This window comes from Acanthisitta chloris, unplaced genomic scaffold (assembly GCF_000695815.1).
Source record: "Acanthisitta chloris isolate BGI_N310 unplaced genomic scaffold, ASM69581v1 scaffold43651, whole genome shotgun sequence".
NCBI lineage: Eukaryota > Metazoa > Chordata > Aves > Passeriformes > Acanthisittidae > Acanthisitta > Acanthisitta chloris.
In genome coordinates this window covers 20,149-46,654 of record NW_008656174.1, presented here as the reverse complement: position 1 = coordinate 46,654, position 26,506 = coordinate 20,149, and the positions used below count along the sequence as shown (strand labels likewise).

The window sequence follows — 26,506 nt, the reverse complement described above, 5'->3', positions numbered from 1 at the left end:
CCCACAGAGCCGCCTCGCTCGGGCATTGGGAGCAGGGGAAGGGTCTCCTCGAGTCCTTGGAGTTCCCTCTGCAGAAAGAGAACAGAAAAGCGACAAAATCAGGACGTGTCTTTTTGATAAGGGTGCCGATAATAATTTTTTAAAGGTGGTTATTAACGTGTCTCATGACTTCTGCTGTAAGTAAAACTGGTTGGGTTTTTGTTTGGGTTTTTTTAGGTACTGAAATAAAGGTCACTGTAACTTTCTAATGACTAGGCTGGAACCTCAAAGTATCTGTCGTCTCCTAATGACTGGGCTCGAACCTCAAAATATTTGTCGTCTCCTGATGACTAGGCTCGAACCTCAGAGTATTTGATTTAATGGATTGGCTATGAACCTTCCCTGACAGCTGTTACGCTTTTATATTTACATTTTCTACCTCCACAAAGTTAAAGCTGTTACTGACAGTGCTGTCAAATACCCAAAGTAAACAAAAACAAGGCAGAAAGCTGTGCTTGGGGTTTGTTGTGTTAGTTTGGTTTTGTTGGGTTTTTTAAGTTCTGCATTGTCGCTGCTGTTAAAAATGGTAACTTATTAAGTGACTTGCAAGATACTTTGTTTACCAGGATCTGAACCTGTCCCTTCAAACTGAGTGAAAGGGCATTGGCTTTATGTTACTTATTATCCTTTTTTATTCTAGTCCTGGAGTGTGACTTTAGGAGTAGTAAAGGTTATAGTCCCTTAAGATCAGTCTGAAACTTGCTGTTTGTGTAGTAAATATTTCCAGTGGTGCTGGTTCATGGTAGATGAGGTGAAGATGTTCTCTGTTGACTTAAATTGTACTGCTGTGAATCAGGCTGTGACAAACTGCTGGCTGTTTGCTCACAGAAATATTAAGCTTGTAAAACACATGCTCATATTGTCAATTACAATTTCATTGTATTTTGAAATGCTTTCACTAGGTTCATTCCAGCCAACGAATGAAATGATGCTGAAGTTCTATAGCTTTTATAAGCAAGCGACCCAAGGACCCTGTAACATTCCACGGCCTGGATTTTGGGATCCAATTGGTAGATATAAATGGTAATTTTTCATGAGTTGTTGTTTTTTGTTTTTGTTTTTTAATAACACTCAGAATGGAGATATCAACAAGAGTGGCATTTGGAGGAAAAGTTTAGTCAGTTCCTTTCACTCTTAAAAAGGACACTTACAACCTTTGATTCTTGACTTAGTTTTCTGTTGTATTCCAGATTTCTAGCTCAGGTAATTTATAACTTTTCAGAGTTGCAAATGGAAACATTCCCTTAGGTTCTGCAAGTGGGCCGGTTTTTCTTGGGCAACCACCATGATGGTACCTCTGGGGTGTTTATCCTATGTTTTAAAATTAAATCATAGGTGCTCTGCAGAATGAGTGATGTGGCTGAGTGTCTGAACTTCGTCTTTCTCATGTTTTCATTTATGATTTCAGCCTAAAATAAGTGCTCATTGGCCCCCACTGATATAGCTTGAACCTCTTGGGCAGAGGTTGGGTTTATGCCTTTTTGTTTTGTCTGCTCAGTGGCAAGGGCTTCTCACTGTCTGTATATTCTTTGTCCTGATTCATCAAGTTGCTAAGTTCTCTTTGAAAAGCCAATGTGAATGTTTTGCTTATTATGTTTTAATGTTCATTTGTCCTGAAGAACAAGTATTACTGCTCTCTTTGTGGTTATGGTGGTCTTGGGATCTGTCAAATGATTCCTCTGACTTTTTTTTGTCTCCTTCCTTCTCAACCTCCCCAATGTCAGGGTGCAGGGGGGATATCTTGGCAGAGAGCTAGGGCAATAAGCTTCCACCTGTGTGGTTGGTTGTAGCTGGAATGTGAGCCACCAGCCTTAGTGTTTTTCTATACATGGGACAAATACTCTGGAACGTCAGATTGTGTTCTGACTGACTCCTTGTGCAATACTGAGAAATTTGGTTGCAGTTTTGTCTTGCAGAGTTTGAGAGGGTAAGATTTTATTTAGGTCATAAGTAGCTGCTGTGGTAACTGAGGGCAGTAGTTACACTATTTGCTTTCTAGAGTAATGTGTCTTTCCCCAATTGCTAAACTCAGAAAGGACAGATTTTCCCTGTAGCCTGTTCTAACTTGGTGAAAGCTGTTTCTGTGTGCTGGCTGAAGTGTCTGTGCCTGTTCTTTTTGTACAGTAGAGCGTCTTAAACTCAATTTAGTCAAAAGGCAAACGTGTGTGTCTTGTATCTGGGCTTGTTAACAACTTATGGGATACATGAGCATAGGTAGTCAGTGAGGAACTCTTCGTCCCCAGTCTGTTCAGTTTATTGCTTCTTTGTTGATATACCACTGTGTGATTATCCTAGTATCCTATTTGTACTTTCAAAACATAATTGTGAATTGTTCTTTCATTTTATTTGTATCAGAAAAGCTTTGGACATTATGTAACTGACCTACTTAAGGCCAGGTTGAAAAAAATCCAGTATGCCCTGAAGTTCCTTAAGGTGCGTGCAACTTTCTTTCCTAGGGATGCTTGGAGTGCCTTGGGAGACATGTCCAAAGAAGATGCCATGATAGCCTATGTTGAAGAAATGAAAAAGGTATGTTTACTAATGAGTGAAAGGGATCTTCTACAACAAGTGTTCCAGAAATAAATTAGGGACCTTGAGGTGGTTCTTGCTGACTGCTGCTATCAAAGCTCCAAATGAGTTATCCCCTATGTGATCTGTTACATTTCAGTACTATGCTGTTTGACCTGTGGGGAGAAGAAAATAATGTAGTTTCTTCTAAAGCTATAGAATTTGTGCTGTTTTCAGAGAAACATGAGAGCTCTAGCTGATACAAAGCTTAAATGACAGAGCTAGAGAAAGTGAAGTATTGAAATCATGGTAAAGGGGCAGTGAAACTTAAGCTATAGCAGTCTAAAAGCTGTACTGCAAACTGCCTCAGTTCTCAGAGTTGAGAGAGGTAAGTGATCCTTATTTTGGAAAGGAGAATAAATCAACTCTCCCTCCAGGAGGACTTTAGGAGCAAAAGTCTTAAGTCTTATGACTGAAGACATGATTATAATCACATACATAAACTTAATCATCTTTGATTTTTCAGGAACAAGTCAGCAACCTGAATTTTCTGTACTTGTCATGAAAATACTCCTTTCATATTACAGTTGCAGTCAAACAGGATTGAGTAATGTGGTTTGTTTTGGAATAGATGTGTAACTTGTAAACAGTTACTGTATTAAGCAGGAATTGCAGCATTAACTAAAGTAAACAGTTAAAGTTTTTTATCTTTTATTAACTAACCCTTTTCACTGCCATGTTTTCACTGAAGCTTTTCTAAGTGGCTTTCCATTTAAAGGTTATTTGCTGCCAGTCTGGATAAAAGTATAGTTGTAATCTATTATAATAATGAGATTAGCATCAAGGGGAGAAAAGCTAACCTGTACACTTGCTTTCTTCCTAGGCCATTGTCTTAACATCGAACTCTTAACCTGTTTAGGGATTGATACAAACTTATACTAGGCAAGGAGCTGGAGTCTGATTTACTGTTCTTTTTCTTGTCTGTAGTTTTGGTAGTTGAGTTCCTGCTGGTATTACTGTATCTGCATTAAAATGAATAATAAGCAGCTCCAGAAAACACAGGAGGCCAAATATTGCTTGCTAGATTAAAAAATCCCACTAAATTTAAATAATTCCTTTTGAATGTGTGCCACAAGGCTTAGTACTTCATTTCAAATACTGGATTTGAAATGTGTTAATACCTCAGTAGACTACCTTGTAGGGTTTTTTCCAAAAAGTGCAGTAACTGGTTTGGTCAGGACACTAAAACTAAGCGAAACTGCAATGTTTATTATAACAAAACTCAAGCAAGCCTTCTGTGTCTGCTTACTTGACTCTAAGGAAGCACAAATATTCTGCCTCTGTAGGGGTTGGAGAGCAAATGTCTTCTTGCCTTGCTCAGCTTTGTAACTGGGGAATCTGTTTACCATGCTCTGGTGCTGTTTCAGCTCTCACATTTGAAATACTAGCTTCAGCTTTTCCAACCCAATTGATTCTACTTGAAATGTCAATGGAAGTGCATTTCAAATGGGATCCACTGGGTTGTTCTATCAGCACATACTGCACTAATCCTTGTGGACTTACTGTGGGCATTCTGCTGTTGCTGTATAGGTAATCCATGTCTAAGGGTTTAAACACCCACTTATGTACTGGATATCACAGGACTGTGTTTAAGGGTGTATAAGATTGCCATATTCCCCCCTGCCCCTGGGGCTTGTCCCTAGCATTTGGACATTGTGTTTGGGCTATACATGCATCAGATGACCCTGTCACAAGATACTTTAATTGTAAACTTGTTTGGGTCCCCTCCCCACCCCCTTCATGTGGTAGCCTTGAAAGTCATAGACGTTGGGGAATGTGTCTGGGTGAGGTTTTGAGGTGCTGGCAAGAGATGACCAAATGCCATCTTAGTTTTAGCTAAAATAAGCAAAATGCACCTGAGCTCACACTGAAGGTTAATTTATCTTTCAAGTGGAATTTCTTAAATTTTATACTGCAATACCGTTTAAACTAATTTATTTATCCTTCAGATATATTGTTTTGTTATATATTAGAAATAAGATGTATCTTAGCATGAAGAATGGTGTTTCTGATTTAAAACATGAGTCTTTATGAGTTGTCTTGACACCCAAGGAAAACAGTAATTCAGGGTACACAGCAACTTACTTTGCGCTTTCAAATTTTGACATGGCTTATTATGCCTGGTTGCTGTATAAGTAAGCAGTTGATTTTGTTTGTGGAAGTATCTGCTCTTTTTGTGCTCACTTGAAAGCTAGCAGTTAGAAAAGATTCTAGGAATTGCTGCCAGTAGCATAGTGTATATTGAGGTATGTTTAGACTAGATGAAGAGCAGCTATGTGCGGACATCCCAGAAATACATGTTTACAGACCTGACCATAGAAGTAAATATATAGCAAATACAAGTCTTATTCTGGAATAGGTTACTTGTTTCTCTCAATGTTATTGAAATTTAAAAAAAAAGAATCACAGAACTGTTCAGTCTCTGGTTCATATTCAGCTCTGTATCTGAGTATTTCTCCCTAACAAACATGGAAAGAATTATATCCACTGAATTGATCAGAGAAGTGGCCATGAAACTGCAGTTTGGTAGGATTGTTGTCCCTGGGTATCCTTGACTGGTTTGCAATTGTTGACTTGGTACCTGCTAGCATGGAGCTCCTGCTTTGTGAAATAATGCTGTAGCTTCTGCTCCCACTGCTTAGTGACATGTTTGGTGCTTTTGAGCAGCATGTTCCATGACAACTGTACAAGGGAAGCTTCATCTGTTGCTTTCTTGTGGCTCTTCTGGAGGAGGAGGTGCACTGTAGCTGTTAGTTTGCTTCTGCCTGACTTTCTTTTTCCTATAGCTATTGCCACTTCTAAAATACAGCAACTAAAAAAGTAGAGCTTGAAAGAGGAACAAAGCTATGGAGAAAAATATTGATTGAAAGGACCTAGACTAGAATGGGACAATAAAATTGTGTGCTTTTAAAATAGTATTTAATTAATGAATCTCTCCTGTTTAATTGATTTTTAGATTTAAGATTTTATATTCTATCAGATGATTAGAGGTATTGTTTTTGCAACTTAAGATGAAGAAATGTTCTTCAAGAGCAGAACTTGGTTCTAGTTCATTCTTCTTCTAAGTGTGTATTTGTACTGTCCCAACATTGATGTATTGTGTCCATTTTATGTTTGGGTTTAGATAGACCCAGTGGTGCAATTCTGATTTGCTCCTTACCATTCCATTGAGGATGGCAGGGTTTGACAGCACGAAGAATCCTCTTAAGATAAAAAAAGTTTTCGTTTTATTTTCTCCATGGGAATACTTGTCTATACAATAACTGTGTCAGATAACAGCAGCCTGTTGAACTTTGAGATGGCTTAGTTTGAAATTGCTGCAATAATGGATTCCAGGGTCTACTAATAAATACTGTGCCAAGGCTGTCTTCTAGTGTTGGCAGATGCATTACCTCTCTCATCTTTACCTTAAAAAAGTTGATCCAACCAGAAGATTCTTCCTTAGTAACTTAGTTTTATGCTGTTTTTCTGTAATTAAAAAAGGAGGTAAAAAAGAAATCAGAATAACATGTTAAGTGACATAGTGAAACGTTAGTGAGTTTTACAATGAGCAGCAGTTTCTAAAATTGGTTGAAATGAATAAATGATTGAAATGCTGTTTCATAAGATGCTTCATATTTTGGACTTGTGCAGATTCTTGAGAGTATGCCAATGACGGACAAAGTTGAAGAATTACTACAAGTAATAGGCCCATTCTATGAAATAGTAGAAGATAAAAAGAACAGAGGATCTGACCTAACCTCAGGTTCGGACAAATAATTTCCTTTGTACTACTAATAATCTTAACTCAGTATTTCTGGGGGTTTGTTTTCTGTAACTGATTTTGGAGCTAAATGTTGCATCTTTCTGTTCATTCTCTTTACCATATGGCAGTTCGAATGGAGAAAGTCTCTAAGTATTTGGAAGGTAGGAATAAAAAATTATATGTAAATCCACATTTTCCATTGTTTTGGTGCTGTAGTAACTTCCTGCTAACACTCGTGACTTCTGGGTTTGCCACCTCATTAGGCTGGATCTTGTTTTATTTTACTTTTGAGGTGGTTAGACCCAGGAAACTGCATGTTTAGTCCTTCTCTACAGGCTTTTTGAGCTGCTGAAGGAGCCTTTTCCTGAAAAAACGAGGGAATATTAAAACAACTCTCCCAAGCAAATCTAGTTTTTGCCTTTTCATTAAGAAAAGAAACAGCTAATGCATATGCTAAATTCTGATAGAGCTGTGGATTTTCAAACTGAATGCAGTTCTAGTAATCCAGCTCTGTCATTGGATCTAAACTTAAAGAAAAACCCACAATCAGACCCCATGAGTTTTTAATCATGGCTTCTCTAATGCATACAAGTTTTCTGAGGCTCAAGTACATTTTCAGTTTCTGACAAGTGGCAAACCTAGTGGTGTCATAGCTGCATAAAAGTCAGTGTGGTGATTTTTATTTAGCAATACCATTGTGAGAATGTTTTGATTGTAGCAGTTATTGTTACAGGTAATGTCTTCATAAAGGGGTAATATAAGGTTTACAGTTGTTTAAAATCTGGCTTAAAATTGCATTTACAACCTGAAATGCAGCAGGGCAAAACCTGAAATGTTTTTAAAAAAAGAAACCATCACACAAATAAGGGAACATAGTTTTGGTATCAAGTCTCAGAGAAACAGAAATAGTTTTTCATTGTTTTTGAGGAAAGGTAATGGTAGAAGTTTTTTAATGGCCATTTCAAAAGTGGTATGACTTTTTTTTTTCCTCAACTAAAGTTGTGTATACTTCATGTGTGGGATGTAGTAAGTTTGCCTGACAGCTGGATTGATGGGCAGGTTGTAAGAGTATCAGTAGATTCAGGTCAGTGATCTGTGTAATAAGGATTTACTTAGACTTGGTGTCTGTGGCACTGTGCCAGAAGCCACTTTTTAAAAACAAGTGACTTGTCTAGGCACCCAGAGAATCATGGAAGTTAAATTGTACCTGTTTCAGTAACAAATCTAGCATACATCTGCTCTAAAGAGGCAGCTTAAACATAAGGCAGTGCAAGTTAAACAGAATAGCAAATTTCTGCTTTACCTTGCTCTGTCATCGTTGCAATAAATCTGGTGCAGTGTTGTAATTTTATACTGCTTAAAGCTGCAACATCTGATTATGCCACAGTAAATTAAGACAGAATTTTCACAAAGTCCCATGTGTGTTAGAACTTCACCATTGCATTTAGGACTTTGAAGCCCTTTCTTTGGTGCTCTTACCTCTTCCCTGATTAAAAGTGAAGCTGGCAATAATTGTTTGCAGTACAGATCTCAAAATATTTTAGAGAAGTTTGGAAGCATAGGTACCTTCACTCTTCCAGATATACACTAAAGAATAGGACCACTGGACCCAAGTCTGTGTTTGAGGTGGTGTAGACAGTGTAGTGGTGTAGTTTTGATTGTGTGAGTTTGTCCAGTCCTGTTTCTTTCCCTGCTCCCACGTCTATACTCTGTAACTTCTGTTGTGGAAGGTGTTTTCTCAGGGACAGGCAATTGGTATGTTCTGGAAACTGGGACCTTTCTCTTGACTACTTTGCTTCATACTGTACTCCCATCTTCTGCTCTGTTCTATTTTGTGTTTTCCTTCCATTCTTTCATCAAACTTTAAGCTGTATGCAGATCATTATCTAGTTGTCTAGGAATTGCATGCCACTATTTCAAAATCTTCAGGTTTTTGAATTAATGAAAGAGGTTGGGAGTTCAGTGTACATCGGCTATGGCTGGTACACCATCTCTAGCAGATTGGCTTCTACAAAAAAGTGTAGCCTTCTAAAACTGAATTTCTATTCCTTGTGGTTTCATTGAAAATATTAAATACAAAGCACTTGAAATGCTTCCTGAATCAACAGAGCTTGTGGCTCTTTAATAAAGATCACTGCAGCCTGACATGGCAGCATTAACATGACTTGCAACATCCACTAGAAAACTAGGACAAACTTAGTGCATCCCTGGATTACAGATATCCAGACAGGAAAATAGAGAATTCCCTCCAATAGGCTGAGCAAATCTGAGGGCTATTAAAAAACCCTGTTAGCTGGGTAGTGTTTGGAAAGGTTATCCTGCAGCTGTGTGAGAAGCCTGAGTTCTCTGGAAAGCTGTGTCAGTAGTCTCTTTCTGACAGGTATGAAGTACTTCTTTACAGAGCAAGTTATTGACAAATTATTTTTGGGCACATGAAATATGAGACATCAGAGAAGAAAGTGGGCTCTTAGCTGTCATAGCACTGCAGGAGAGAATACTCTTGCAGTATTACAGAGGGGCCCTGTTGTTTGCAGCTGCTGGCAGGGACTGTCACATAAGGTGGATGGGTGCTTTAGAAGAGCAACCTTTTAACTTTGACACTTGCTAATAAATGCACAAGGAACCTGATGTCCAAGCCAATGCTGAAAATGCAAAGAAGCTTCAAAATACCATTGCTCAGTGAATCTGACATTTTCAGAATGGGCATTCAAGCTTTCTTGTGTTATACCTGAAGAAGCCAAATTGTCACCCTAGTGATCTGATACTGGGTGGAAAATATTGAGAGTTTCAGAGCCAACTCAGCCTTCAGAATGTTTCCCTGAGAAAGTTTGTGGATGTTTTCTTTTTTTTCTGAATGTGAGTAAATCCAAAGGAAGGCAAGAAAATCCCTACCTGACAGGCCATGTTAAGTTAAAGTATCTGAACAACTAAACAAAGTATCTGGAAATTGTTCACAAGTTCTTCAGTAGATTTTTTCCCTACTCTTTCTGCTTTGTGACAAGGCATTTAATCTGTCTTAAAATGGCATTAAATAAAGATGACCCTTTGCCTGTATGCTGAGCAGTCGTGTTAGTAAGCCTTTGTGAAGACTAAATGTTGCCTCCAGTAATGACAAGTTACGCACTGCAGAGGCAGTGGAAAGCTACAGCATTATAATACTCCTCAGCTTTGTTATCCTAATGAGCATTTCTCTCCTGGAAGCTTTGCTCCCAGCTGTGTTGCAGTTGCACCAGATGAAGACCTATTGAAGCAGGGCAACTCATATTGCTGCATATGCTGATTTTGGGCAGTGCTGATTGCAGTGTAGGCTGTTTGTGCCAGGAGCCCATACAGGGCCCTGCATCAGTAGTAGCTTGTGTGAATGGCAGAAGCTGGCCTGGCTCACAGGCAGATGTGGCTGTTTCACAATTTGCTTGGTGTTTTCCTGCACTGGATATGGGAGCTAGGTTTAAAAGACAATACTCACTGAGGTCTGTGTGCTTTTAGAACAAGTAAATACATGTAAACATTTGTATTTCAAAGGCAGTAGTTAGTACAGGACATAAATCAGCTCTGAAAAAAGTGAGTCTGTTCTTAATAGTTAGTGTCCAGGTAGAAAAATACTTTTCTTACACTTAAAATGCAATATATTTTCCAATTGTGTTTCTTTAGATTGCATATGACTAATTTATCTTTTTTAATGGTTTTATTTTCTCAAAGACCTTCTCAGGTTATTTTCAACATCTTTGCTTTCTAATGGAATATTTGGTGGCACACTCTTCCTGCTAGTGTGTGAGCCTTTGCTGTGGAATACCCCTGCTTGCCTCATAAGCTCATTTCTTCATAGCTGTTTGACTTCAAAGATACTTGCTAAACAGATTTCCTTCCCTCTCCTTTTCCTTTTCTTCACTAGGATTTTTAAGGAACTCTGTGGCTGTGAATCTTCTTAGTCCTTTCTAAGAATGGGAAAAAGACCTAAAATCTCTGTTTCTCTGAAACTGTTGTGCTTTATTAGGTGATGTTAGATGGGTGGCTGCACCACAGCCAGGGAGGTGCATTAAGGCAGGGCAAGTGTGGAGCAGGAGGAGCTGGTGGATGGGTGATGTGCTTCAAATTCCATCCTTTAACCTTTTCACCTCTTCTAGTTTCCAATGATAAGCTAGCATGTATAATAAAGGTTAAAGATTGTATTCAGGAAGGCTAGTGTGAGACTTACTATGGAAATATTTTTGTTAATATCCCAGTAGTTTAACTTTCAAAAGCATCTAGAACATTCTCTTCAGTGTTTGCCATAGGATTATTATGGGATTATTATATAGGATTAAGGGCTGGGCTAGCAAGTGCCAAAGACAGTGGAGAGTCTCAATGAGATGTGGATCAGTGTCTCAATAAACTGTGGCTTGTCCTGTTGCAATATGTACCTGCCTCAGGCTTTCCAGACCAAATCTCAACCTACTTTGAGACTCAGCTTCAAACGGATGGCTCTATGTCAGTGCTTCTAACAGTGTTGGAAATTAGGGCAGAGTATCAGTGTAGCTCTAAGCCTAAGAGTATCAACAGCTCCTCTCTCATACAAAGTGGTAGAGAATATATCGCCACAGGGTGATCAGCAGAGTATCCAAATGTGAAAATGTAAGATTAAAAACTGTTTCTTTCAAAGTGGGGGGAACTATGAGAAGAGTTTTTCCATGAAAGTAAAAAAGCCTGTCTGTATTACTGTTGACACAAACCAGCATGAAACAGATCAGTTTGGGTGTGTAATTGGTTGTTGAACTTGAATTATTTTTTTCCCTCCAGCAAGAAAAGATTTCCCTGCAAAAGGGAAAATAAGTGTCAAAAGCTCTTAAGGTATCGAGAATCTAGAAGATGTACCCACTTGCTATGAAATGCTGATGTCTTACATTTTAGCTGTCTCATTGTAGTTAAGAGCTTGTGATGAAAGAGTTGAAATTCAAATTTCTCACAGCTCTGTTCTGCAAAGACAAGCCACAAAGAAGCCGTAGACAGAAGTATGGGAGGCTGGGGAAGAAGGGATGTAGGTAGTAGTGTCTTGATTGCTGTTAGAAAAGCTCCTGGTGGACATGGTCTGGTGTTCCATATGTAACTTTGTATAGCAAAAATAATTAATTGTAGCCTTTAAGATGTATGGAAAAGCTGTTTGTAATCTGTGAGGCTGTGTTTGATGTGGACTTTGTAAAAGGCTGTTCAGCTGATAGGCTTGGAGTAGTTGGCAGGAGCATATAATCTTCATGTTATTTCCTTTTTGTTTGGGTTTTTTTTTCTTGTACAGGGCAAACCAATTTTTGATTCAGGATACAATATGTGACTCAGCAATGTGTGTGGCTTTGTGTTGTTTTCAAGCATAATTCAGTGTTCTTTATGGGGCTCTGAGTTCACTGTGCTCACGTTCCCTATTTTCTGAGGCAAGACTTGAGCATAATAATGCTCTTCTCTACTTGCCAAGCAAAGTGAAAGTTCCAAATGATGACTGTCTCTCTTCCACACAGAAGAGAGCTTAGCAAGTTCTGCTCATTCTCCCAGAGGGAAGTAGTACCAGACCTGGGGACATCCTGGATCCTGGAATGATCAACCTATTCTTGCAAGTTACAATAAATACCTAAGCAGCAGCTATTCTTCATGTTCATTCTCATACGTGCTTGTGGCTAAGCTGTTGCCACTAAGTTGTCAATGCCTGGATCCATTGCTCTTGCTGCACATGCACCATGTAACTGAGCTGCATGTGCTTGGTGCCCCTGTACTCTGGACATCTGATAGCCTTTGTGGGACTGCCTGCCAGTGCTGGGAATGCCTGTGGAGCAGCTGCTGTTCTCCCTGGGCTTCTCCTGTCAGGAAATCCCAAGGCAGGTTGTCTCTACTGGCAGAAGGCTCAGGAGCAGCAGGGAAGAGGGAAATGTATCCAAGTCAACCCCAAAAACTTGATAATCTTATTTACATGAAATGTATTCTGAAAGTTCAAGGGAAAAGGTACTGGTTATATGGATGGGGATAAGAAACTCCTTAGTTACTCAAAAGTGTAAAGGTCTGGGATGACTAGTCAGTAATCCTAAATACTGTACTTGCAAGTTAATATAAATGTCTGAGAAGTTGCTGTTGTCTTGGTTCTTATCCACAAACTATTGTTTTGGTGTTTATTACTGGTAAATAAAGACATGAATATTGTTGTTTTAATTGTTTTATTAAATACAGTGGCATCTCTTTGAGTGCAACAGCTTGAAAAATATATAAGCAGAGAGAGGAATGCTGATGAAAGGCTGTAGTGTTTTGGAATACATTAGAAAAAATAAAAAGGAGGAGAAGCTTCTTTTTCTGTTATAGCAAAATTTAGGAAGATTAAACCACAAAAAAGGAAAACTGTGTAGAGGAAGATGTGGCTGACACTATTTGTGTGCTTAGAGAACGTATTTTTCAGAGAACTTGCACTTATTGCACTTAAAATTAAAAGAGATAAAACCATGGTAGTTAAAGTAAGGAATTTTATATTTGTCTCTATTTCTGCCAGACCCTTCTAAAATCTCTTTTTATTTGTGATGGCAGCTCGTCTGGGTACTGTTGAACAGATGTTTCAGAGCAGGCTGGGCCCCCGGAAATTTTCTTTGTAGTGTCCTATATTAAAAAGAATGGAAGGAAATGAGGGTATAGAAACTCTTGTTCTAGCTGAAGAGTTTATTGCTCCCAGATGCTTATATATACCCCTCTTGTCTGACTGCATTCAGTCCTTGCAGCATTTGGATACATCAGTTTGAAAAAGGAGGGAGCCTACTTGGATTGTTAACAAGCATGAAACACCAGGTCGTGATGGCAAGAACAAAATTCTAGTTACCTGATTATCAAAACAATTTTGTCCAGAGTCCCTTTGAGACTTAACATAATTTTTACAAAGCGTGGATCTGCTTAAATGAAGGTGTGCAGGGAGATCCCTATATATGGTGACAAAAGTATAGGTCATGAAAATAAACTTTTAGTGGCTAAGATTTTCCTCCTATTGAGCAGATAGTAAAGTTATGTTATTTTACAAAAGCACATAATTTTTAGTCACTAATGACAGTTAGGTAAATGTCTTGTGTCTTTCATCTGCTGTTGTAGGCTGGTCCTGATCACTGGTATTTTCAAAGCATGTGAGAGGCTGAGTGGGGATGATACTGTGATGTACTGTGCCAACCATCAGTACAGTTCCAGTAGTGCATGTTAATTTTGTATAAGAATCATGTGCCTGTTCAGAAAACAGAAATACAAGGCATTTGAGAAAAATCTGCTAAGCTAGGTTTTCTTTGTAAAATGACCTTCAAGCTGGGGCAGATCCATAGAGGCATTTAAGCCCTGAACTCCCATCTGGGTAACAAAAACTGCCTTGAAATATGGGGGAAGTTAGAAATCACATACTTTTGAGAAACTTGGCCCCATTATACAGGTCACTGAGAACTGTAGTGCTGGCTTTGAACAAAAATATTTAGGATAGCTCTTAGGAAATCTATTAATAGAGCTGACATAAGAAAGTAAATGTAGTGAAAGCTTGTAGAGGCTCCATGCCTGTTCTTCACATCCTTTCCATCTCACCGTTTTCTTTCTTTGAATCCTTCTTCCTTCTGTTTTCATGTTGTCACTGTTGCACAGCTCTTACTATATAGCATTAAAAACCCAACCCCACACTCTGGGCTTTTACAGAATAGAACTCCTTCTATGGCTACAGAGCAGTACAGCTTTGATTTAGAAAGCTCTATCACAAATCTCACAGTTTGATGTTATAGGCAGTGAGATGAAAGTAACAAACTGAGAGGAATTCTGTAGTATCTAAACTAGGGCAAGAGAAAAAGCTACTAACATTTTGCCTGCAGTTGAAGTGAGTAAAAGGCAACAATAAATGGGTGGGGGTGGCTGGGTGGGATAAGCACAAGCCAAGGAAGGTTTTAAAAGCTTGCTTAACTTGTGTCATTCACATTAAAAAGATACATTCCTCAGGGATCAGTTGTTAACCTACCAACAGGACTGGAGAAGTCACTGGTAGTTGGCTCTGTTTAGTCTTTAACCTTATCACCCCCAGGATTAGTCATCATTGCTGGTTTCTTAGCTCAGGGGTACTTAGATACTCAGAGCAACAAGGAGAGTGGCAGCAAACTGTAGTTTCAGCAAAGCAATTAGGGATGGGCCTAATGAGGACAGCAGTGTAAGGGTTCTGAGGAAGAGCACACAATTAAGTGTAGACTTTGCAGTGACCAGAAGTCTGTACAATGATGTATTCTTCAAAGCCTGCATCAAAGCAGTGCCTCTTTATGGTCTCTAGGAGCACTGTTGCTAAGAATGATTTTATGGAAGAAAACTGAAGTTATTCGGGTGTCCCATGGCATGGTACCATGAATCTGTTACTGTTAATACATTCTCTCAGTTCCTCCTCTTTATTTAAATGTATGTGATGTCTCACTTAGACGTTTCCCCAAAACAGTAATCTCCTTAGTGAAAATAAGTGAAGAAAGAACATGCTTGACTGTTCAAAGACATTCCCTTTCAAAAGAAAAGAAGTAAATCTCAGAAAAAAAGCTTATGGTATAGCTTGGGCTTTTTATGATATCTTTGGTAGGGTGAGCAGCTTTTCAGTTTTAATTCACCTTCCTTCACAGCTAAATGTTCCTCCTAGGCTGGTCTTTCCTGTTTACTCCCACAGCTGGGTAGGACACGTGGATGATTGTGTTCCCACCCCCTTGTTTCAAAGGGAAGGGTGATGCCTTGCCGTGCCAAGGGAGCTGTGTCTGTGCCTGATGCTTACACTGTGAGGACATAACTGCTGCCTTATCCTTCTCGTGCTGCTGCTTCTCAGAAAAACACCGCAGGAACTGAGATTCACAATTAATGAAACAGTTTGTGGGAAATAAACTGGAAATATGTTGGGATTTCTCTTTTGTGAAACAAATTTCCTTGCAAATAAGAAGTGTTCTTTGGTGAGGAGACAATGAGCAGGTGATTGCTTATATTCCTGCAGTCTACAAGACACACAATAGGTTTTCCAGTTCTCTTCTTGCAGTAAAGAAGTGGAGTTTTTTATCTTCAGATAGGAGTTGGATTAAATCAGGCCCAAACAGTGATGCAGGGTGCCCACAGAAACCATTCCTTGCAATAAAACTAAGGTGAACATAATATTGAACACATTCCTTATTACTATACAGTAAATTATTTTGTCTTTTTTCTTTTTTGAAGTGCTATGGATAAGCTTGGAAACTAAAGGAATGTGGGAAGGCTCTTCATTGGAAGGCTAAACCCTTAGCTCTAAATTACCATGCAGCAAAGAAAGTAGCAAAGCTGGTTTGGCAGCTCCAGGATAATTGGATATTATTTTGCTGTTTAATGTTAAGCCTAAATGTAAGAATTAATCTTTCAAGGTTCTGACAAGGGAACTTAGATATTATGCAAATGAAACGCTGTGGTGACAATTAAAACAGATTTCAGCCTTGGAGTAAACATGTAAACTGCAAGAGTGTCTCAGAGAAACTGTCTCCTCTTGGTACCTCAATCACTCTGTCCCAACATAGGAGGCTTAAATGACCATCAAGGACAATTCCACCACCTCCTGTAAGACAGACCATTGGCCTGATGGTCATTTGACCATATCTGTCTTACAGGAGGTGGTGGAATTGTCCTTGATGTACCCCAAATCCTTAAAAAATCTTTACCTTGCAATTCTTTGTACAGTTAGAGTAAATTATTTGTGATGCTTGGAGTGATGAAAGATATGGAAAACAGGGATTTAGTAGTTACTTTGTTTTGCTTTTTTAAAATATTTATGCAAAAACCATGCTCAGTGTATTCATTATTTCATCAACTTTTTCACTGAAATCAAAGAATTTATTTCCATATGTCCTTTGCTAGATGAAGATCTGTATCAACTTGAGTCTTTTTACCATTTTTTATGTCTGCCTAAATCACAGCAGAAGATGCAGGGAATGTTGTATTTAGCTTGTTCAGAATTGCATTGTTCACATAATTGAATTCAAAATTTGCCTTGGCATTGAGAGCAGTTTTGAAGCATTTCAGCCCAAAAGGGAGCTTCTATAAAAACACTGATTTCTGGGTTTAAGAGAACATGGCCACGTCAGTCCTAGCTAAAACATTACTGCAGCTGTACCCAAAATACAGTCATAGTCTTGGTCTGAGGCTCAGCAGTGGAAGTGTCTGCTGTCTTTTTTCCAGGGCTTGCTCAGAGTCATTGAGAATCTGCACCAACAGTCAGGCACTCAGGGACAGGCCACAAACCAGAAACATTCAACCAATTAAGAAAGAACTTATGGAAATAAACTGCCATTATTTGGTACATCTAATATGGGAATACTTCTGTGGAACTATGACTACTAGTTTGCGGGGGGGAAGGGTTGTACGTTTGTTCTTTTAAAATAAATCTTTTTATCTTCTCTGATTTTTTCTTAGACCTTAGTAATGTCATGAATTCCACTCCAAATATAAAGGTTGTTAATGGAAAAGCTGAAAGTAGTGATAGTGGAGCAGAATCAGAAGAAGAAGGGCTTCATGAAGAGGAAGAAAAAGAACTGCAGCTAAATGGAAAGGGTATGTTTTCAGTGCCTGGACCATTGTCTCTGCCGAAGTTATTGTTAACCACCTAAGTGGCAGAAAATCCCGAAGTATCATGTATGTTGTACTTTTTCAAGAGAATTAGAGGCAAATACACATGGATCCGAGTATTAAAAATGTTGTGTCTCAACCTAGGTTATAAGAATTAAAACTAGTGCAGATTTGAGAGCTATGTTGTACAATTTTTGACTCATCTGGATGGAAGGTTCTGTCAGTAGGTTGGCTAAACCTCTATAACCTTCACTGTTTCAGGTTTTGTTGCCAGTGCTTTTCGTAAGACCTATGAATGGCTACATGGCCTTAACAGCAAATTGAAAGTAACTTTTTTTTCTTCAGAGAAAATAAACCAGAGCTTTCAGTGAGATTCATTTAGGGGGTCCATAGATAGTTGGATGCTGGAAATACCAGCATCAAGTGAAAACCGAATGAAATTACACATTTAGAATTCTGTACAGATGTTTTCCTCCAAGAACATTAGGATCATTGTTTAGTTTAGTAGAAAGAGCTACTTTGGATTTGCTTACATATGTTTTAAGTATCATCTGCACTTTAATTTTATATTTATGCTCTTTACAAGAACAGAACAATCCACACAAATGTGAATCTAGGAGCATTTACATATTTCCATGCTCTGCAGATACATTACACATACAGTCCAGCAGAAAGTTAGCTACTTGAAGAAATATGTTTTGAGCTATTAGGTGTGTAGCTCTCTCTTTGCAAAGTTTTCTTGTTCTTTTACAGACTATAAGAATGCGAAACTCGGATCAGCAGCTGCTAAGGATTTGGAAGGTATTGTTAGTAATGGCTGCTACAAAGACAGCTTTATCCCAGATATGCAGAATGGCATCCAGACCAAATCTGCCCTGAATGGCTTGAACCCAGAGGAGGAAACAAATAAAATGGAGCCAAGCCTAGAAATAGCAAATAACAGTGCTCACCAAGGTATTGTCCTTGCAAGACCATGTTTTCATTTGCACATGTTTTTCATGGAAAGTATTCTTTTCTTGAAACCTTAATCCTGGGATTCAGAGATTAGCAATGGTGTCTTTCAGTTGTAGAAACCTAAAGGCAGAATACTCTAAAAAAAAAAATTAATTCCAGTTTAAAATAAGGCTCTCTTTCAGGATCTCCTACAGAGAGATGCATTCAGAGACAGAGAGGCCCAAACCCACAGAAACAGAATTGTTTTGTTTGAAAATCATTATGCTACCTATGCAAATACTATTTGCCTTTGAAAGCAAATTTGTAGTGAAATGCAAATCACTAATATCTTGTCATTCTCAAAGGCATAATGTAAATGCCAGTTTGTTGAAAGTGAGTTCTAAATATATCATTTTAAAACCAACATAACTTTGGGCAAAACTGCTTCATACTGAGCTTAGGAAGGAGAGCGGAATGAACCAGGTAAAATTAAAATTTATAATGCAGAAATGTCAATGTGAGGTACAGTTTTCCCACTGGTAATGGGTTTATATAATTCCTATATTAATATAACCTTTTCATTTAGAATGTAACTTTAGGATGACAATTGTAGATAAAAGGGCCATGATTTGAGGCTCACCTGGTCATTTTTACTCATTGCTTTCCTGTTTGCCAGGGTTGGCTCAGTTGGCTCATATTTACAGAGCATGTGTCCCCTTCCCATACAGGTGCAAGTGAAGAGAATGTTGAAGAGGTCTCAGGAACTCAGCACTTAACCAGTGATTCAGACAGTGAAGTTTACTGTGACTCTATGGAACAACTTGGACTAGAAGAGGTAGGAATTTAATATTTGTAGGTGTGTTTTGAAACTGGTTTGATTGTTTTCAAATAGGTTCCTGTTGGTCAGGTGAACATGGACATGCAGGGATGAATGAAGTAGCTCATACATACTGTTCTTCTGGTTGGGCTGTCAGGATTTGTGGTTTTTATTGTCAGTCTTCTGCAATTTTTTTACTGCTGATCTTGAAATTTTTGCCTTCAGAGAATTTATGTGAGGGGAAGGCATCAAAACCAAGAGTACAAAGAAACAACTCAAAAAAAAAAGTACAAAGAAGCTAAGAACTGTGCCCACAAAGTAATTTAGGGTCTCATAACATATGTAGGGACCAGAATCCAGCGATTTCTAAGAAATTGGGAGTGTCTTTGTAACAATGAGCTTTTTTCTTGCTCTTTTTGTGGCCTGATGAATCCTGCATTTGTTTCTTAGCATAAATAAAGAGTAAGCCTTAGCAGGTGGCCTGTAGGCCAGTGACTGAAAGTGGCCTAGGTCTAAAGAAGTGGGAGATAACAGGGATTTCTGTGTTCTCTTGTATTGTCTTCAGTTGTAATGTACTTCTCTGACTTTCATATAAAAGGTGGGCACCAATTGTGCTCTCATAGTTTTGACTGAATTTGTGCTGCTGCTCATTGTATTAACTGTAGTTGTTGACTTACTGGTTTAGACCTCCTTCAGAGCTCCAATTTAAGTGTGGACTTTGTAGACTGTAGTCAAGCACCTCATCTTCTGATTCTGGAGAGGAATATGTGAGTGATGCATGGGATCAGAAAGACCAGTAGGCACTCTAGTATTGCATCATTCTCTTGTCTAGCTCTTTCCTGGGTAGGTAGAGAATTCCTCATCAAAATTTTACCTGGTAATGAAGCATGTTGGGAAAGGTAATTTGTTAGAATTGCTCCAAGCTGTCTTATCTAGGTGATTTCCCAATCATCTTGTCTATTGTTCAAGCTTGTTCAAGATTTATTAATTGAAGTGGGTGGATAATTTGTCAGAGTTTCCCAACCTGTATGAGGAAAGTTCTAGTTTTGCACAAAATAACAAATGTTCAGGTACATGTAAATAAATATACATGTAGAACTACAGATGAATCAATTCAAACTAAAAGAGGTTCACTTAAAGAATTAAGTACAGCTTCTTCTTGGAAAAGGTGTAGCAAACACTCTGCCCTTCAGTTCTGATGGTCTAGGTTTTTGAACTGCTGTTTGACAAATCTGGGCAGCAGTTTCCATTTCTTTGCCCCTCCTTTTGGTGATTTTGGCTTTTCCATGGAGTTCCTTTTCAGCTAACTGATGTCCCCAGCCTCTTTCAGCATATACTTGTGCATGTGCTTGTTCTTGCCCTGAACAAAGGATTGCTTGAACCACCATAAGGCACTTCTGCTGCAGAACATGTCATTGTGGCCTGAACAGCACTTATGTCATCCATTTTTAATATCTTCCTACAGTACCATCGATGTTGAATGAGAAGTTGGTAGAATACTCTGCCTTTCTTTTGTTTGGTGAGAGTTACAGAGTGCAGCCAAGCTGTTTTGAACAGGTTGATAATAAGCAACGTGATTTCTTTGCTGTGAGTGTAAACACTGCCCACTCAAGGTTGCTAATTCTAGGTGATTTTTGACTGTGTGGCTCACAAATTCAAGTTAAGAGACTGTTTCACTGTCCAGGAAGCCAAGCCAATTTTACAGGGGAAACCCGGACATTTTCAGATCTTAATGTTCTGTTTTAGTGAATAAAGGTGTCACTGTTCTGAGAATATTTGCCTCAAATGCCTTTTCAGTGTGAAAAGGACATGCAGACAATAGTAAGCACATTTTAGAGGAAAACAACTGCTTCCCTTAGAAGAAAAGTGTTAGTTCTGGGCTAAATATTTTCTTAATGTGAAAGTAGAGATGCTGCTTCTTCCTTTCTAATGGTTAACTGTCACATTTTACAGAATTTAATTGCTTGTTAATGTTAATTTGTAGCCCTTGGAGATCATCACGTCAGCTAAAGGATCTTTAAAGCATTCATCCCATATCTTGGATGTAGATCACAGTCTTCTTTTAGAAAACACGGATTTTCCAAGGCACTCTTGCATGACTTATGGGAATCTCCAGCCTGGAAATACTGGAGAGGGAGCAGCCAAAGAACAAGGCGAAGTCAAATGTGGAGGAGAAGATGGCAAAGCCAGTAATGGGGGTCCTCACAAGGAGAAAAAAGGTGGAGAGAAAGCAGATTTCTACAGTGTCAGAAGAGGGAGAGGTACTGTGCACACTGCGTTTGTGTTCCCCATTCTCCCGACTGCCCTAAGTCACTGGTTCCTGAGAAGCACTTGTCAAACTGTCCAGTAAGAGAGTCAGGCTGTATATGACTATATATATGATATATATAGTCATAGACTATATACATGACAGTGCTGCTGCCCTTGGAAAGGTATCAGTGATGCATTGTTTTCCATATAATTGGAATGTCAGCCACACCTTTGAGTGATGCTGATACTATCCATTATGATTCTCAAAGCTTAATGATTGTTAATCCCATAATAACCCAGATGTTCAATTTATGTTGGACTTCCTCTTTTTTGAATTCCATAAATACTTCTGGCACCCAGGTGCATCACCATATCCCAGTGGTATGATCTGTAAAGTCAAGGGTAAAATGAATTTTTCTTCTACAGAGCAAAAGGCAGAAAGTAATGTATGTTTGTATGGCACCTATATGGAATAAGATGCAAAAATTGAAAAGAAAACCCAAATACAACATTTATGTTGAAAACTGTTACAAAGAACATGCTGTAGTTGAACTATCTCCTCTCCTCTCTTGTTCCTTTACTGAACTTTGCTACTTGCAGGCAGAAACATGATAGGCTGGTAGTAGTTGCATCTAGTTTAAAGGAGTATTGTAGGTTTTAAACAATTACCTTTTCTCATCACTGTATTCCAGTGATCTTTGTTTACCAGCTGGAGACTTTGCCAAAGTTAAAACACACCACCCCTTGATAATAAGACAGACCTTACTTTCTTTTTGCTAGGACAGAATTTGCTGCCAAACTTGACTGGTTTTTACAGTTGTAGAAACTTGAATGATACTGTCACACTGAGGCTGTAGGAAAACATCTCAGATGACATTTCCGCGACCTCCCAGTGTGAATATAGCCAGTGATGAAGAGTTCCACACTCCTGGGTGAAAACTGGACTGTGAAGCATTTTCAGTGGAGTTGGTAGCCCATTGTGTGTTTCACATTTCTGTTCTCTCTCCAACAGGACATAGGCTCCAGCCTTTAGGAGAGGGTTCCCAGGGTGGGCAGATGGGGAGCGGAGGGGACGGCGAGCGCTGGGGATCCGACAGAGCCCCCCGGGGCAGCCTCAATGAGCAGATTGCAGTGGTGCTGATGAGGTTGCAAGAGGATATGCAGAACGTCCTTCAGAGGTTGCATATGCTGGAGGCAGTTACAGCATCACAGGTACTATTCTTTGAAGTTATTGGATTACTTTTTATTAACTGTCCTTGGGTATTTGGATGCTTTTTCAGATTAAAATTTCAGACAATATTTTCTTAACCTGTGAAGGCATTTCAGTTATATTCAGTAGTTTAGTCCAACTTGAAATTTATTGGTACCTGCTCTAGGAACACAATTCAGGACTCATACATGTGAGCAAAAGCATGCCTTTTGACCTTGAAATGGATAATATATTCTTTTACTGATTTCTAATCTTAGCCACAGTTATTGATACAGATTACACAGTAACTATGGAGATTCCATAGTTAATGTTAGTAATACGTGATCCAAGAGAATTTCTTCATCACTAGATCTCAAAGCATTTTCAAAGGCAGTGAGAAATTATCTTAATCTTCAAGACCAGTAAATGTTTGCAGGCAGAACTTCTGATTCCATTTTTTTATTAGTAAAAGACTGATTCTTCATAGCTTTCTTTCCTCGTGAAGTAATCCAGCTTTCTTGGAATTTCACGTTATGTACACAAGACAGGCGTAAGAAATCTTAAGGAAGTGTAGATACTGATTGATGTAGTGTTTCTTTTCCCTTCTGTTTCAATATAAATTCTGTATCTTGGTGAGAACAGAGCACCTTGTGAATATAGCTGAACCAACGACCTGAAAATGTTTGGATTTGTTTGCCTTGCTGATACATTTTGATCTACCTGAGAGTGAGAGCTGTGCAAGCTGTATCCTGTGGGGTGCACATACTCCAAATCTAAGGCAGCCAGGGAAAAGGGTTTATTAAAACCATGATTTTGCTGCATCACAGCTATTCAGGAATCTGATGTTTGAATACAGATTGCTTTTCTTTTGCCTGAGCAATCTATGAAGAAATAGTAAGATTCTTCCCCAGCAGTTCATGCTGTGCTTGCTACCCTTACCTAAGGAGGAACAGAAGCTTCTGTGTCACACTTACATAAATTAACACAGACCTAGAAAACCAGCTGCATTGTTTTTGTGAAAGCACTGCAGTAGTGTATGGGAATAGACTGAAAAAGTTTCTGGTACTTCCATTTTCAGGATTGCTTGTAAAACAGAGCAGACTATCTCTATATGCCTGTGGCTGTAGCTTAGGGAAGACTAGAACATTGCTTTTGACCTTAGTATAGACTAGTGTTGAAACATGTAACCATGCAAATGAAGCTGCTGGGATTTCTGCTCTGGGTTAGAACTGGGACTGGACCAGAGTTGAGGAAGTTGCAATGACAAGTTGAGCAAAGGGACCTTCAAAAACTGTAAAGAGGTCCCATAAGTGACACTGATTCATTTTCTAACACACAGAGATGTGATAAAAATGCCATAAAGATTAATGCAAACATGACAGGTAAATTAGAAATTATGTGGTGAAAGGGGGGGGGATGGTGCATGGGGATATTTCTGTGCATTAAACTGTGATATATATACACATTGCAAAACCTTCACAAGATGGAAAACCTCATTTTGTGAAGCAGAAAAATTTTAATTGCATTTTCCCTTTTCATATTTACCAACCTTTGTTTATATTTAAAGGCAAAATCTGCAACACTACAGTCAAATTACCAGCCTGCCTCCTCTGTCAAGGTAAAATACTGGTTTTTTATTTGTAAAAAACAGTGTGAACTGTGAAAAAAGATGAGTTGAATATTTTATCTCTAGCTCTTGGTATAGGAGATTAAAACTAACCTGTCTGAAGAAATTATTTGATAGATTAATTGCATTTCTTCTGGTCTTACTATTGTTATCTACTTTGGTACTGTACCATTTGAAGTGATTGAGAGGTATACAGGTTGTATTCTAGGTGTGCACACAGATTGCTGACTGGCATTTTTTTCTATTTTCCTTAGAAACCATCATGGTGGCCCTTTGAAATTTCTCCTGGTGTTTTAGCTTTTGCTATTGTATGGCCATTTATTGCCCAGTGGTTGGTACATGTGTATCTTCAAAGAAAGCGAAGGTAAAAACATGCATTCAGTAGGACATATGTACTATATTTCCTGTTTAAACCAATATATAGTATATCCTGTTATTTAATGACAAGACATAAAATTATTTGCCTTGAAAGTTTCTCAATATAAGAAAGTACTGGTTATTTTGCCTTCATATGTAAAATGCTTTATATGTGGCAGTTTATGTTACATCTATGAAATGTGATACAGTCTAAGTAATTTCAGAGAGCATATATGAGTGGGTGAGGCTGGATAGCTTGCAAGCAACTCCATGGATTCTTTGATCCTTTCACTCCTTATATCCTCAAGCCATTTTCACAGCTTCTAGACTCCCCAGTCCCCTTGTGCCACAAGAAATGTTTTTCCTGCCACATCCTTTGTAGAGTGCCATCTGTCACCTGTTTCTTATTTAGCACCTACTACCATCTTACTATATTTTTGTAACATATGCTTTGACTTCCTTCAGCCGAAGGACAGTAGTACTCTCATCTTACCTTTACTCAACTCTCAAAGCAGAAAATCAAGTGAGAGTTCTCCTTACTTCAGCCTCACACTTGACTTTTTAAGCTTAGTATGCTACGTTTCTTTCCTCCTGCATCAGTCTGTGGAGAGTTTGTATGTGTGTAGATCTTATGAGATTTAGCTAAAATTATTTTTGCTTTTTTTTGATAGTTTTCATGGTATAGTTTACTCTCAAGGGTAAATCAGAAACACAGAAAGGCTGAGGTTGAAAGGAGCTCTGCAGGTCAAACCCCCTGCTCAACCAGGGCCACCTAGAGTCCTTTGCCCAGGACTGGAGGGAGACTTCCCCACTTCCCCAGGCCACCTGTGCTATTTCTCTCTCCTCAGAGATGCTCTAGGCCTTTCATGATCTTCATGGCCCTTTGTTGGACTCTCTCCAGTTTGTCCATGTCTCTCTTGTACCCAGAAGCAGACACAGCACTCCAGATGTGGCCTATCCAGTGCTGAGTAGAGAGGAAGGATCATGTCCCTCAGTCTGTTGGGAGGGATAATGCAGCTTGCAATGCCATTAACCTTCTTTGCCACAAGGGCATGTTGCTGGCTATGTTCAACTTGGTGTCCACCACGACACGCAGGTCCTTCTCTGCCAAGCTGCTTCCCAGCCGGGCCGGCCCCAGCACATAATGCTGACTGGAGTTGTTTCTCCTCTGTTGCTGAGCTTGGCACTTCCCCTTGCATTTCATGAAGTTCCTATCCTATTTCCAGCCAGTTGTGGTCCCTTTGGATGGCAGCACCACCCTCTGGCATATCAGCCACTCCCAGTTTTGTGTAATCTGCAGATTTGTTGAGGGTGCACTTTGCCCCATCATCCAGATGATTGCTAAAGATGTTAAACAGGCCTGGCCCCAGTACAGACCCCTGGCAAACACCGTTAATTACTGCTTTCCAGCTAGGCTGCTGTCACCCATCACCACTGTTTGGGCCCAGCCCATGGAATTGTAAACAACACCACCCACAAGGGCCTCAAGTCTGCAGGGAGTTACCCTGGCTCAGCGCTGTCATTAGCAGCATCAGTGTTACTTGCACTGGCTGATGAAATCAGAGATTGCACTACTAAGGCTATCAGGCAGTTACACACATTTTGCTCATTTTCTGCACTGGTCAATGCATTTCCTCAGCAAGGACAAAGGATTTTTTTAAATCAACATAACTGTTTTAGTGTATGTGTAGCTCTTACGAGTTTTGTTTTGCTAATTGCTCTTGCATGGCCATGTTCTCTCTCTCTGAACAGTGCTGTTCTTGTAAACCTTTTCTGATCATCTGTTCTGAGCTCTGTAGCACCCTCAATCCATTCCCAGGTTCAGTCAGAAATCAGTTTTTAGAAAAGCACCCTTTCCAGCAGTTTTTCTAATATATTGTCCTAGTGATTCGGAGCTTAGATGAATAAACAAATGGCACATTAGTTTTAGTTTGGATATGTCTAGCTGCAGTTTTCATCTATTGGCTTTTCCTAGATCTTTATCTACTTGATAAAGAGCCCATGACGTGTTTTCCATGGGTACTTTGTTGCTATCACCAGGTCATCTCTTAATCTCTTGCTTAAACAAAAGAAATGGAGCAACTGGAATCTCATTTCTAAGTTGTTTTCCAGTCTTGGGATGCTTCTGGTGGCTCTTTCCCAAATGCTCCAGTTTTTCAACACCTTTTTTGATTTCTGGGCATCAGGATTTGTACCACAGTTTACTAATGGTAACACCAGTGTCAGTGTGAGACACAGAGCATAGCCCTGGCAGTTCTTGTTGAGATGAACTTCAAGAATAGGAATAAACTAAAGAATTTTCTGTTCCTCTCAGCTTTTCTGTTTCTGAAGAAGTCTAACCCCTACTCAGAATTTAAGGACTATCTGTTTCTGTATCACCTTTCCATTTGGAGTTCCACCTCCTTTAGTGATGGGTAG

At 39.1% G+C, this 26,506-nt stretch overlaps 1 protein-coding gene across 2 annotated transcripts; it reads left to right on the top strand.

Annotated features, from left to right (window-relative positions):
* The first annotated feature begins 946 nt into the window (after positions 1-946).
* Positions 947-24,099, top strand: ACBD5 (acyl-CoA binding domain containing 5). 2 transcript variants are annotated; one of them, XM_009084188.1, is made up of 10 exons: positions 947-1,062; positions 2,496-2,568; positions 6,241-6,352; positions 16,763-16,900; positions 17,669-17,869; positions 18,577-18,683; positions 20,650-20,926; positions 21,928-22,127; positions 23,672-23,716; positions 23,986-24,099. In XM_009084188.1, exons 1-10 carry the CDS (start codon positions 965-967, stop codon positions 24,097-24,099), a joined length of 1,365 nt encoding a protein of 454 aa, XP_009082436.1. In that variant the 5' UTR covers positions 947-964. The 2 variants fall into 2 exon arrangements, with proteins under 2 accessions (XP_009082436.1, XP_009082435.1); XM_009084187.1 differs by lacking the exons at positions 947-1,062; positions 17,669-17,869 and having other exon boundaries at positions 2,521-2,568.
* The last annotated feature ends 2,407 nt before the right edge of the window (positions 24,100-26,506 follow it).

Bases quoted from the DNA above. Each gene is read 5' to 3' on its own strand.
- ACBD5 (XM_009084188.1), top strand. From the start codon at position 965: ATGATGCTGAAGTTCTATAGCTTTTATAAGCAAGCGACCCAAGGACCC. The intron at 17,870-18,576 runs GTATTGTCCTTG...CTTCCCATACAG, and splicing joins AAATAACAGTGCTCACCAAG to GTGCAAGTGAAGAGAATGTT. The intron at 18,684-20,649 runs GTAGGAATTTAA...GTTAATTTGTAG, and splicing joins AACAACTTGGACTAGAAGAG to CCCTTGGAGATCATCACGTC.